Source organism: Solanum pennellii, chromosome 5 (genome assembly GCF_001406875.1).
Source record: "Solanum pennellii chromosome 5, SPENNV200".
NCBI classification, from domain to species: domain Eukaryota; kingdom Viridiplantae; phylum Streptophyta; class Magnoliopsida; order Solanales; family Solanaceae; genus Solanum; species Solanum pennellii.
In genome coordinates this window covers 76,081,794-76,094,830 of record NC_028641.1, presented here as the reverse complement: position 1 = coordinate 76,094,830, position 13,037 = coordinate 76,081,794, and the positions used below count along the sequence as shown (strand labels likewise).

The 13,037-nt window shown below is 34.4% G+C and overlaps 2 protein-coding genes and 1 non-coding gene across 7 annotated transcripts in view; 2 read left to right on the top strand and 1 right to left on the bottom strand.

Moving 5' to 3' along the window:
- Positions 1–3,237, top strand: part of LOC107020922 (scarecrow-like protein 13) — a 10,885-nt gene extending 7,648 nt beyond the window's left edge. For all 3 annotated transcript variants that reach the window (XM_015221449.1, XM_027917182.1, XM_027917181.1), the window contains one exon: positions 1,083–3,237. In XM_015221449.1, coding sequence (XP_015076935.1) covers positions 1,218–2,897 — 1,680 coding nt within the window. In that variant the 5' untranslated portion in view covers positions 1,083–1,217 and the 3' untranslated portion in view covers positions 2,898–3,237. The remainder of the gene's footprint in view (positions 1–1,082) is intronic.
- Positions 3,238–5,149: 1,912 nt separating this feature from the next.
- On the bottom strand, positions 5,150–11,102 carry LOC107020801 (ras-related protein RABA5a-like). 3 transcript variants are annotated; one of them, XM_015221303.2, is made up of 4 exons: positions 11,034–11,102; positions 7,386–7,440; positions 6,672–7,298; positions 5,150–5,834 (listed from the first exon to the last, which is right to left on the bottom strand). In XM_015221303.2, exons 3-4 carry the CDS (start codon positions 7,009–7,011, stop codon positions 5,494–5,496), a joined length of 681 nt encoding a protein of 226 aa, XP_015076789.1. In that variant the 5' UTR covers positions 7,012–7,298; positions 7,386–7,440; positions 11,034–11,102; the 3' UTR covers positions 5,150–5,493. The 3 variants fall into 3 exon arrangements, with proteins under 3 accessions (XP_015076789.1, XP_015076788.1, XP_015076790.1); XM_015221302.2 differs by having other exon boundaries at positions 10,802–11,092; XM_015221304.2 differs by having other exon boundaries at positions 6,672–7,440; positions 11,034–11,076.
- A 1,833-nt stretch (positions 11,103–12,935) lies between these two features.
- TRNAL-CAG lies at positions 12,936–13,016 on the top strand. The gene has a single exon. It is a non-coding gene; the product is annotated as a tRNA-Leu (tRNA).
- Positions 13,017–13,037: the final 21 nt, after the last annotated feature.

Here is a 13,037-nt window from a genome sequence, read left to right as displayed (position 1 = left end):
TATATATATATATATATATATATTTTGGTGCGTGTGTGTGTGGGGTGTGTGTGTGTGTGTGTGTGCAGGGTGCAGGGTGGGGTTGTGAATTTGAAGATCTTTTTTTTTTGTCTCTCTATTTTATGGAAATTTGATGTTAGGCTAGCAATTATTCAGATATCTGACAATTGGTTCTTTCTAGTACACTTTTCTATTTCTAAGTATATATATGAAGGAATGACTAATGAACTTGTTTTGAATTTTTAATACTTTTCTTGATAAGCTTGTGAATCTTTGGTAATTTTGTCACTTCATTTAATATTATTTTTTTTAATTACTTTATTTAGAAGTTACAGATAATGATAATGAATTAATCTTTATTAGCTGTCTTTCTTTTTCTTTTCTGGATGTGAGTTTGTTACATTTTATCTTTATCCAATTCTGTTTCCCTCAATTTGGTATCTAAAACCAACTTCATTAATTATTGCCTTTTGTTTTATCCTTTGTTCTTTCCTTAATATGTCTGACTAATTACACATTCTGGTTTAGAGGTAAAGATTGTCTTTCCCCCACTGTGTGTGTGTGTGATTTTATTCTTTTCACTTCTGTTCATATCGCCATACGTGTATTATATTTGGTGAAGGGCCGTAGAACGTGAAATATAAATCTCTGTGGAGTTTGTGATGTTTTGATTATATGAAACTGTCCATTGTCTTCGTGCTGGTTGTATTATCTGTGCTGTTTATTGGATTTAACACCACACTGACTTTAAGGTGGCTGTGTATTTTAAGATGTTGTAGCAGGCTTTTCTTGAGGTTACAAATCTCACTATTTGTTTAGCGTAAGTTCTTTTTTACACTGTCGGTCTATAGAAATTTGTTATTTTGCTGACACTTCTGATTCATACACTGTGATAAGAAGATGTGGATGCCTTCTTACTTGTGTTGGTGTGTCCTTTTCCGTCTGGTATACGTTGAGATTTTACATTTTTGTTCTTTGAAAAAGCTTCGTGGTTCTTTTATTAGGAGTATCCTGTTAGCCATACTGCATTTTACCAAATTCTAGTTTCATCAAGTATACTGATTCATGATTTTTTTTGGCAGTTGGTTATGACATTCGACGTATCTGCTGAAAGCTTCTGAGACTTTGTGACTACTTTTAAAGAAGAGACTTCGCTAGCTTGAAGCAGTTGTTCAGCATTTTAGCCAATTTGAAGAGAGTGCGTGACTGATCCCAACATGCGCGCATCCCAGATACCTCAATCATCAGGCGGAGTTCACAAGTTGTGCCATCAGCCAACGACGAACTTTGAGCAATATTATAGCCCTTACCATGTAGTTAACAACAATTCCAGCGATACTAGCAGCTCGGGGACACAGCTCTCTTATCAGACACAGAATGAAAAGTTTTTCACTCTTGACTCACTTCCTGATGCTGGTTATGTTAGCTATGATTCGCCTCCTGCTGTAAGCGTCTCGTCCAACTGGAGTCCGTTCTCTCCTCAGTGTTCTCAGTCGTACATCTCGGATCAGCACCATTCCTCAGACAACACTTATGGTTCACCTTTGAGCGGGTGTTCAGTAATTAATGATGGCAATGAACTAAAGCATGTGCTAAGGGAGATGGCGAATAATTTGCTAGGGCCTGGTTTTGATATTGATGAAGACAGCAGTTGTTCTTTCAATGGTGAGGTCTCAAAACCTTCAAAGTGGAATCGAGTATTGGAAATTGCACCGAGCTTGGACATGAAAGAGCTGCTTCTTGCCTGTGCTGAAGCAATATCGGATGTCGAAGTCACAGCTAGAGATGCTCAGATGAATGTCTTAGAGCAAAAGGTATCGGATGCTGATGTGACAGCTAGAGATGCTCTGATGAACGTCTTAGAGCAAAAGGTATCAGTTTCCGGGGAACCTATGCAACGATTAAGCGCATACATGTTGGAAGGACTCAAAGCAAGAATATATTCTTCGGGAAGTAACATATACAAAATGCTCAAGTGCAAGGAACCAACTGGTTCAGAATTGATCTCTTACATGCAAGTCCTCTATCACATCTGCCCCTACTACAGATTCGCTTACACATCCGCCAACGTTGTGATTGAAGAAGCCATGAGGAATGAGAGCAGAATCCATATAATTGATTTTCAAATTGCGCAAGGAAGTCAATGGGTGTTCCTTATGCAAAATCTTGCTCGTCGGCCTGGCGGACCCCCTTCTGTCCACATCACAGGTGTTGATGATTCCCAATCAGCTCATGCACGCGGTGGTGGACTTCACCTAGTAGGCGAAAGGCTAGCGAAAGCTGCTGCATCATGTGGAGTGCCTTTTGAATTCCATGCTGCTGCTATATCGGGCTGTGAGGTTCATCTAGAAAACCTTCAAATGAGACATGGAGAAGCCTTGGCAGTTAACTTCCCGTACGTGCTGCACCACATGCCAGACGAGAGTGTAACCACTGTAAACCATCGAGACCGTCTACTCAGATTGGTTAAGAGCTTGTCCCCGAAAATAGTCACCCTTGTTGAACAAGAATCCAACACCAACACTTCTGCTTTCCTTACAAGATTCCGTGAAACTCTGGATTACTACACCGCAATGTTTGAGTCAATTGCTGCAGGTCGCCCGGGGGATGACAAGCAAAGGATCAATGCAGAGGCGCATTGTGTGGCACGAGACATTGTCAACATAATAGCATGCGAGGGGGCTGACAGAGTGGAAAGACACGAAGTTTTTGGAAAGTGGAGTATGAGACTTACAATGGCTGGATTTACTCCATGCCCCTTGAGTCCATCAGTTGGTGAAGCCATCAACGGCGTGTTGAAAGAGTTCAGCCCAAATTATCGACTTGCAGAGAGCAAAGGCGCGCTTTATCTTGGATGGAAGAACAGAGCTTTAGCGACCTCTTCAGCTTGGAGATGACTGTCGTCTAAGGTGTAAATCTCTCCCTACATGATCTTCGTACACCTTTTTGATTTTACGAGATGTAGGACAAACGAAAATCTTAGGCGTGTACATGTCAACAACATTGGAAATGAAATAGTGAACTCTGAAATAGAATTGTGCATCTACACATTTATGGACATGGATTTAGCAGAAAACATCTATACTAAGTTGGACATTGGAAATGTTCTTGCTTCTTTTGCTCTCTATGTTTTATCTCTTTTTTGATTTATGAGTTTGTAGCTATAATTGCATCAAGGCTTACTACTTGTGTCAAACAGTTACAAAATAGTAGTGAATATTATATCAAGTTTTGATTCTTTGGTTGTCCTGTAGATCCTTTATCTATCTATATGAAGAATAAATCATGTAACGTAACGAAGGGGATTCTTGTCTCTACAAATAGCATTTCGTGCTTGGAACGAGCATGAAGTAACGATACTTGTTTATCTTTTGAGTGTTTTGCTGGATCGATTGAGAATGATTCTGATCTAGTTCATGGTCTCTATCATCATAGAAGGAGCTACAAATCATTTGGGCTCTCTTACCTGAAATAGCTAACTTTCGGGTGTGAGTGGGGCCCAAAGTTATTGGTATCAGAGCCAATGTTCAACTCATGGAGCCAAGGCCTGGACTCGAAAGGGGTGCCAACCGTGACCAACGAGGTCATTGGCTCTCCATTCAGCCTATGTGGGACACAGAGAGGATATTGATCGAGTGACATTGCTTCTTTATCTTGAACTAAGATTATGATTGTAATTTGTAGTAAACAATATTAGTGTTAATGGAAAAAAGGAGAAGCAATTTGTGATATATTATGGCACTCAGCATTAACCAAAGACAATATTTATGCAAACAAAAAAATCTTATATTTGATTTAAACAAACTAAATATCAATGCAAAATGTACATAAAATTACACAATTTACATATATATACACATACAAAAAAAAAATGAAAAAAGAACAAAATTAAGAGAAGAAATTATTTATATATTGGAAAAGAAACTCTATTTTTTTTACAAAAAAAAATGATATATCAAAAATATATTCAAAGGATCTTTGATTTTCTCCCCTCTTGTATATATCTTCAATAAAATGTTCCAAAAATATTTGATTATTTCCTCTCTTATAAAATGTTATTGTTGTGATATTTTACAAGCTTTTCTGCATTCTTTTTGGCAATCAGTCAATGTGAAAACTCTAATTTGCAAGCATTCATAATAACATTGTGTTAGAGAATAATTCATATTATTGCTCTTTTCAAGTTCTACATTTGTAATTTTTGTTGTTGCATTTGTAGCCACAAGTAGGCAAAAGATCAATATCAAAGTAAGCATTTTACTGCTTGCCATATTTGTAATTAACAACAAATTAGAGAAAAATAATTTTTTATTTGTGTAAATGAGTATATATATATGTTTTGTATATTGAGAAGAAGGAAAAAGAAAGATTTTTTTCTTCTTTCTTTTCCCTTCTTCTTTCTCTATGAAAGAATACTTGTTTGTGTTTTTTATATTAAAAAAAAAAGAAAATGAAGGGATTTGTTTATATAGATTTTTTTTTTTAAAATAAAAAAAAATGTGTAAATTTGAAGGCCAAAGAAATGAATGGTGTATTTGTACAAATTTCTATGGTTTAAAAAGAATGTGATGGAGAAAATACATTTTATTTGGCTCACATGAAATTTTGGAATGTCAATAATAAATAGTGTATTATATATAAATTAATTTCTTTGAATTTTGGGTTATAGTTGTTGGGGAGTTGTAACCTACTACAAATAAGGGTCACAACTTTTTCATCTAAATACATTAGAAAATAATATCCTCCTATCATTTAAGAATTGCAAAAGCATATTTTTCGATAACAGTGATGTTCGAACCACTTATATATTTTGATTAAACAGGAGGGATGTTGAAGATAGGATTACAAATTAGAATGAAGTCATAATAAAATAATCGTACCGAAAGGTGTGACCTAATAGCTAACTAAGCTGCGTAGGAAAGACCCAAAGTTAATCCTAAAGAGATAATAACGAAGTTTCATAGGGTCTTTTTGTCTAAATGTTTCTATATGTTTTTCAAGTTTTTACTCGTAAAACTTTAACTCTATTTTTATGTCCAAATAAAATTTTAACTTCTAAATATCCTTTTTCATGTAATAAATAATACTTTTTTTTAATTCAAATTTGAATCAAATCATATCGAAACGCCTAATAAGACAGAAACAAAGGGCAGGTTAAAGCACAGAAATTGAATTATACAAAACTAGAAACTCCAAAAACAGTAAAAAAAAAATGTACTTCTCCCCTTGAGATCATTTACATTTGCTAAAGAAATAGTTTTTCCTATAGATCCAAGAGAAAGCTGTACTTCTTTCTTCAACCAACAAGAAACTGAATTACATCATGGGAGAAGTAATATTTAACATGTCTTGGACTTAAAAGAGGAATTGTTTACTTTTCTTTTTGTTTCCCACTCGGTGTCCAGTATCAACATTGGGGCCCGAGTAAATATGAATTCACGCCAAGAAGTCTCACATTAAAGGGTAAGCCGACTTCATATTTGATTGTTTTACTTAAGACGAACAACATCCACCTTTCTTTGTTTCTGCAACTGTTTCTTGATTTCCATCATCAGCCTGCAAAACCACAGACTTACCATTTGCTAGCCGCCCCGAGTCCTTTTTCTGGAGCTCTTGAGATTGAATAACTTTCCTGCTCAGAATATTATAGATCTCCCTAACAACTGTCTGGAAAGCAGACGTTACATTCGATGAATCCAAAGCTGAAGTTTCGATGAAAAATAGACCTTTCGCCTCAGCCAAGGCTTTGCCTTCCGCTGTTGTAACTTCCCTGGCGTCTTTGAGATCAGACTTGTTGCCAACGAGTATTATAACCACATTCATGTCCGAATGAGCTGTTAAAGGAGTAAGATATAAGTCAAAAACGATGCTATCAAGTAAGTAAAGATCCTGAAAATTGAAGCTGTCATGTATGTTGCTTTATTTTATGAGCAATTCCAGGGACAAGTACATCAATGATACATGCTATGTTGCTTGGATTCTTACAATTTCAAAGAGTCCGAGCAACATAAGACAACGGTGCCTTTCAAACAATCAAACCAACCCAGAGAATCATATGGGAGCACAATGCATAATCCAACAGATGAACTTAATGTACCATAGGCAAAAAACATTATGCGTTAATGACATGGAATAATCTCTGTTGATATGAAATTCTCAACAATAACATACCTAGTATAATCCCACAAGTTGGGTATAGGGAGGACAGACCTTACCACTACCTTTGGAGGTAGAGAGGTTGTTTCCGGCTTTCCGCTAGACCCTTGGCTCAATGAAAAGCATATCAAAGCAGATCGAAAACAGAATAACTGAAGAGAAGGGATCATGGCAAAATACTACAGAAATCATGATAAAACATTTTGAAAAAAAAGAATAGTCACTACAACAAAAGTGTGATAATCGAAGTATAGTGACAAAAATCGACGGACAAAAAGTTACATGAGAAATAGTACGACTACTAGTATGGGAGGGTAAGCGAAAAAATGCTCTACTACCTACTAGCCTACTACTTAATTATCCACTATTGAGCTATATTGAAACAAAATCCAGTGCAGACCTTCCTCAAGTACCTTAAACGTGGCTATTTCAAACTAAAATGAGAAAACAAACAAGTGTATTGTCAAACAAATATAAACTAAAACAAAAAAATAAATCAAGAGCATACTGCTTACTCTGAAGCTCGTTAAGCCATCGATCAATGTTATCGAAAGTCAGGCGCCTACTAATATCATAAACCAGAAGAGCTCCAACTGCACCTCTGTAATATGCAGAAGTAACTGCTCTAAATCGTTCTTGACCAGCCGTATCCCATATCTGCGCTTTAACCTCCTTCCCATTTATGTTTATCTTTTGAGTCTGAAATTCTACTCCAATTGTCGATTTTGAGTTTGGATAGAATTCATCTCTAGCAAATCTAGCAAGCAAATTCGATTTACCAACTGCAGAATCACCAATCAATACAATCTTGAAAAGGTAGTCCTCTTTTTTTTCTTCCTCGGAATTGTGTGCCATCTTCTTCACCACATAAAATGGGAAGCTAGAACATCATAACTACTTATTTGTGCCGAAATAAAGAAAAGTAAAGAATGAGCAGGTATAGGCCCTTGGAAAAAACTTCAAAGGCAGGGGTCGGCTACAGAAGGAAACAGCAAAAGTAAAGAAGAAAGAAGTCTCAGAGGTAAATGTTCTATCAGGAGATGAGAAGTGGTGGAAAAATATTCAAAGTGGACTTGCAAAGCACCATGAACTAAAACTTCCCTCCAGTCACTGTAGTTACTTCTTCGAGTTCAGATTCAGTCCTAAAAGGAAAGTGATGACTTTCAAATATCTACAGAAAAGCAAAGCATCAGAAACTTAAAATTTCAGCAAAGAATGAAGTGTCCCACCCTGTGCTGAGCTCCCACTCCCATGCTTCTTGCCGTCAAGTATTAAGCTCAAAACCTGAAAGCATATGATGGAAATCAAGCACTCTGAAATTTCGTGGAACGTGGAAAATTAAGTTTTAGATTTTTAAATGACGTCGTCAACTAGCATGGGATTAAGGTGTAGTAGTAGTTGTTGCTGTTGTAGTATTCTAAGGTTACATACGGGTTGATTTATTAGATGGTCACTCAACTAATACTATTATCGAAAAAGTCACCTTTATTGTTGATTCCAACTTTCTTCAACAAACAAAGTGACTTTCTGAGATAACAATCAACTTGATGACATATTTAAGAACAATCGTTTGGACCTAAAGAAGTTCCCAAAACTCATCTGATTTGCTATAGATTTTACCTGATTATACCATGTTACTTACAAACTATTGCTCAATAAAGTCTGTGAAAAGACAAACAATCACCAACACAGTTTGCATGTGCCTTTTTGGTGAGTAGGGAGAGACTGGTCACCTTCTCCGAAAATAAAGTAAAAAATCTCAGTAGATGGGAAGGATGCTACGACCATAGAACTGTTGGTGCTGTAAAATTTCATTAACTATCCGAAGACTATTAAATTGCTTACATTAATGACTAGAAGTTTATACATGAGCTATAATTGATTGAAGAATCATGAAGTTCAGCATTGTACAGTTCACTACATTTCGGCCTATTTCCAGTATAACTGAAAATATTAGAGATTTAAATTGCAGTATTGTAAGGTTTCTGTCAAAATAAAAGGCTGCTCGTGTTGTTGTTTTTTTCATGAGCAAATCAGCCATAGCTGACAACTGACACAAAATTGGCACTTGTAATTCTGGAAACATACAGCAACAATAACATACTCAAAGTAGTCCCACAAGTGAAGTTCGGGGAGGTAGTGTGTACTATATACACAGCCCTACCCCTTACTTTGTGAAGGTAGAGAGGTTGTTCCTGACAGATCCTTGACCTGAGTAGCAGATATATAAAAACCAATATGAAAAGGACTCCACCACTTCTAAAAAAGACCTCTATGAAAGTTAGAATGCCCACCACTTCTAGTTCCTCTTGGACACTCCATTTTAAGCTAAAGCCACCTCGACCAACAGAAGTTCTATCTCCCACTAACTGCATTATTTGAGATTGATGGTGTCTCGCCAACTTACGTACACCTTGACAATGATTTAGTAATTTACAAGGTTCCTGCTACCTTCCACCAACACGTAACAAGTAACTCAGTCGACTTAGTCATAGACAGATAAGAAAAAATCACCTAGTTATCATTCAAGCCTTAATTCCTAATGTTGTCACTCCAACATCTTCACCTGCCGGGGCAATCCCTTTGCGAGTACTACTTTGGTATGATGCCACATAAGGGCAAACGGAGCATAATCTCTCTATTGCAATTGCCCTAGATTACAAGTACATGCATCTTTCTATGAAATTTAATCAAATCAATTAACTACACCTCAATCCCTAACACTGGTATGCTATATAAATCTTTCTCTTTTGATCATTCATCAAAGATTTCGTAAATGCTTGCTCTAAGCCAGTGTGATAACACATTATTATAGATTGTCGAGACCTCATATTGTATCCAAAATTGCATCAACACCGGGTACAATAATCAGGTTGGCCATATAAATCTTGTATATCATTCGTTCTGTTTAGGTCTATTTCATTCCAATGCTATGTCCTTTATGGGATATGAAGGGTTCTATAGATATCCAGTTATCTGTAGAAGGGATAATTAATTCCAATTAGTTTGTATCGTTAATATAAATCATTTGTTACATGACTCTCCGTAATTAGCAAATTTCGTCCTTCCTATAACAAAGACTTAATATCATACCAATAAACAGAAAGTGCAACCTTCTGCAAGTAGTTAGTACTCCCCAAAAATGGCTAACAACAACAACATACTTGTGGAATGAGGTCTGGGAGGTTGAGATGTACGCACAACTTACCCCTACCTTTATGTGGTCGAGAGGTTGTTTCCATAGACCCTCGACTCAAAACAAATGTAATCAAAGCATGATAGAAAGAAAACAACGACAACATAATAGCAAAGATAAATGGAACAAATGAAACAGCAGGTAGTGAAAATTAGTAGAATAAGATACTGCACATATACTAACTAATACTACAAGGCAAAATGGCTAACAAATAGTTCAATTTTTTGTGAACCTTCATTATGTAGTACCACATAATAATAAGGCTATTCAGGAATTTTTTTTTAAAAAAAACATGTCTAACTGATCTCTCCAAATTTATTTGTATAATGTTGCTCGGACTCTTAAAAATACCGATAAGTGTGTGCCACATCCTACAAAAGTTATGCACTTTGAAGGATCCGATATTGATACGACAACATTTTTAAAGAGTCGGCAACATATTCCATATTAAAAAAAAGGAAAAAAAACACCCTTACCTAGTCTGTTCAACCATGAACAGGAAAAGAGCCCCATCCACATGTAAATTACTTAAACAATTAAAAGGAAATTGACCTAAGATAGAAGAACAGTATCCTACATGTTTTCCTATATGGGACCCTTGTAGTAAATAATTTCAACAATAAGCTACACTGCATAAGTTGTCTCATCATGTCTAATAAAAAGAACTTTCAAAATATGTTGTATGACTAAAACAAGACAGACAATAATTACTAAGTCTGACATAACTACTTCTAGTGCAACATCTTTTACTCCCTCCATTTCAAAGAATTTAAGATAGCAAAAAAGATTTTTGAATCTTATTACGAGTATCATAATGTTCATTAATCTTGTGGAATTAAGAAGTCCTCAAAAAGGAAAGAGACATTTTTTTCACAAACTAAAAACGAAAGTAAGACAAACAAATCAAAATAGGGAGTAACAATAACAACAACATCGATGTTCGAGAAGGATAGAATATGCACACAGGTAGAGAGGTTGTCTCTTGATAGACCCTCAGCTCAAGGACAAGTATATCAAAGCCGAGAAAAGAAATAACAAAACTGAAGAAGCCAAAACAAAATAAAGATAGCATGATAAAACATTCTGAAAATATAATTAACTAAAACATAAGATTACTATAATGAAAGTACAAAAAACAACGTATAGTAACATAAATCGAAACGGAGAGAGTAACACTTAAAAATCATATAATTTTGGCATTTACCAATTTAAGATAAAAACAGACATAATACTAAATACAATTAGCATCCACCACCCTTTTTTAAGGAATTCCTAAATCAACCCATATTTCCATTTCAAGGTGAAACAAAGAAAAACTGGGGAAAAAATCAATCTTTATCATTTTCTAGCTCAAAAAAATGCATATTTAACTAAACAATGATAATTAGAAACTAATATAAAAGAGAATTGGGTAATAAAGATTGAATCTTTATGACAAAAGGCACATACCCAATTCTTTACAATGATCAAAATGCTATGTTCCCTTATCAATCTATCAAGTGGTGTGATCAAATCAAGAACCAGATCAATGAATCAAACAGTTCTAAAATTGGGGTAATTTGAAAATTTTGTTAGAAAAAAACATAGGAATCAAATGATTATGTTTTTGGGTTTTGGAGAGATTAAGGAAAATTTCAAGATTCAGGCAAGATGGGAGAAGGAGAGAGAGAGAGAGACACACCAGATTTACAGCATTTGTTACACTATACAATGGTGAACAGATGGCAGCAATAAATGGGCTTTATTTGGCTAATGGATATATATATTTGTGCTCCAGTCCAATCCAAAATATATTGCTCTCTCGAACTCAGTGGCGGAGCTAAAAATTTCATAAAGAAATTCAAAAGTAACAATTTGTTATATTAAGAATATTTAAAAAATATGTTATTTAATTATTTCATGTGTCATTATATATACGATATTTTTTTCGACGACGAATATCAATTGGACACCCTTCTCACCATGTGGCTACGCCACTGCTCTCGATTTTAATTTACGTGACACCGTTCATCGAAAACAAGAATAAAAGAAACCAGACCTTTTTTAGGTTTGGTCTTATTAAAGCTTAGTTTAGTGTTTGGTTTTAGTTGATTTTTCTTTCATAATAAAGTGTTATTGATAAAAATGAAGATGATGTTGTTAAATAGTTATCAAAATAACGTTATTTTTGGGAAAGACTAAAAAGAAAAAGCGTCACATGAGTTGACTAAATATAAAGCCTCATTTGTGTTATGTAAGAGAAAAAATTGTAAATGTTATTTTGCATTCCGATTTTTAGAAAATAGCAAGGTTTTGCTTAGTTAGAAATATTGAATCACTTTTTTATTTCAAAATGTATCATAATAAATTATATCGATGTGCATAAATATAGTGAAATATATTATATTTGTGTGCATTATAAATATCTTGTATATGAGTATCGAAATACACTACATCTGCATGCATAACAATAGTAAAATGCATCGTATCATTTTTCTTAATAAGTGTGTCTACATAGATATATCATATCTCTATCTAGCTCTATTTGTATGAGTAATAATTATATCTATATGTATCTATGATAATTCAAAAAAAAAAACTAAACACCATTTATTTGAAGGCAAAAATTAAAAACAATCGTAGTTTGAGATTCACATGCCAAAAACCAATTAGCCAAAGCCAATTTTTTTGTTTTATTCTCGTTGATTGGGATACTATTTTCTTTTATTATTAAAATCTATCTAATGTTCAAAACATACTTGACCATTTAATTCAGATATGATCCATGTAGGGCTCATAAAAAAGAGTGCTCTCCCTAAATATAAATTAGAGCGACTTTCACATATAGCAAACACAAAATTTATATTTGTATACTATAACAAAGTTTACATAATTGCACTCTATAGAAAACATAAATATGTATAATTCGCTATACATATAGAAAGAAACCAATTTTATAATTCGTTACACGCATACAAAAGAAAACAGTTGTATACAAATCAATTGTATAATATGTGTATGTATAAAACGATAAAGAGAGAAAAATAAAAGAAAATTAGACAAGGTAATATTTGTATGATATAATTATAAGTGTATAGGACGAAAATATATGTATTTACAAGTGTAAATACAATTTTCTTTCGCTTTATACAAACAGAAACGAATTTATACATTTCGTTTTTGTTTGTATAAGCGATAGAGGCGAGGGTGGCGAGCGAGATCTGGGAGAGAGGAGAGAATTTAACGACAGTATATGTCTATATACAAAAAAAAAAATCGCTTTATACAAACAGAAACACATTTTATACACTTGTGTTTGTATAAAAGTGAGAGGAAGCGAGTGAGAGATGGAGAGTAGCGAGTGAGAGTTTGAGGGAGAGAGGTGACTGACAAACAGTTTCTTACAGGGCTCAATTAAATCAAAGTATGATTATAACATTTAATTTGATTTATTAGTTTGCTATTATATACAATTTTCTAAGTAATAATACACAAATGTCGCATCAAGAAAATAAAAGCATCAACATTTAAATTGCTAAAAAGAAATGGATGAACACATATATACAAAGTATTTAATTTTTTTTTAAATTAGTTGAACAAAAGTGTCAAGATGGCCGAGTTGGTCTAAGGCGCCAGTTTCAGGTACTGGTCCGAAAGGGCATGGGTTCGAATCCCATTCTTGACAATTTATTTTTGTAATTTTTCT

Bases quoted from the DNA above. Each gene is read 5' to 3' on its own strand.
- LOC107020801 (XM_015221303.2), bottom strand. From the start codon at position 7,011: ATGGCACACAATTCCGAGGAAGAAAAAAAAGAGGACTACCTTTTCAAG. The intron at 5,835-6,671 runs GTAAGCAGTATG...CTCCTTTAACAG, and splicing joins ATGGCTTAACGAGCTTCAGA to CTCATTCGGACATGAATGTG.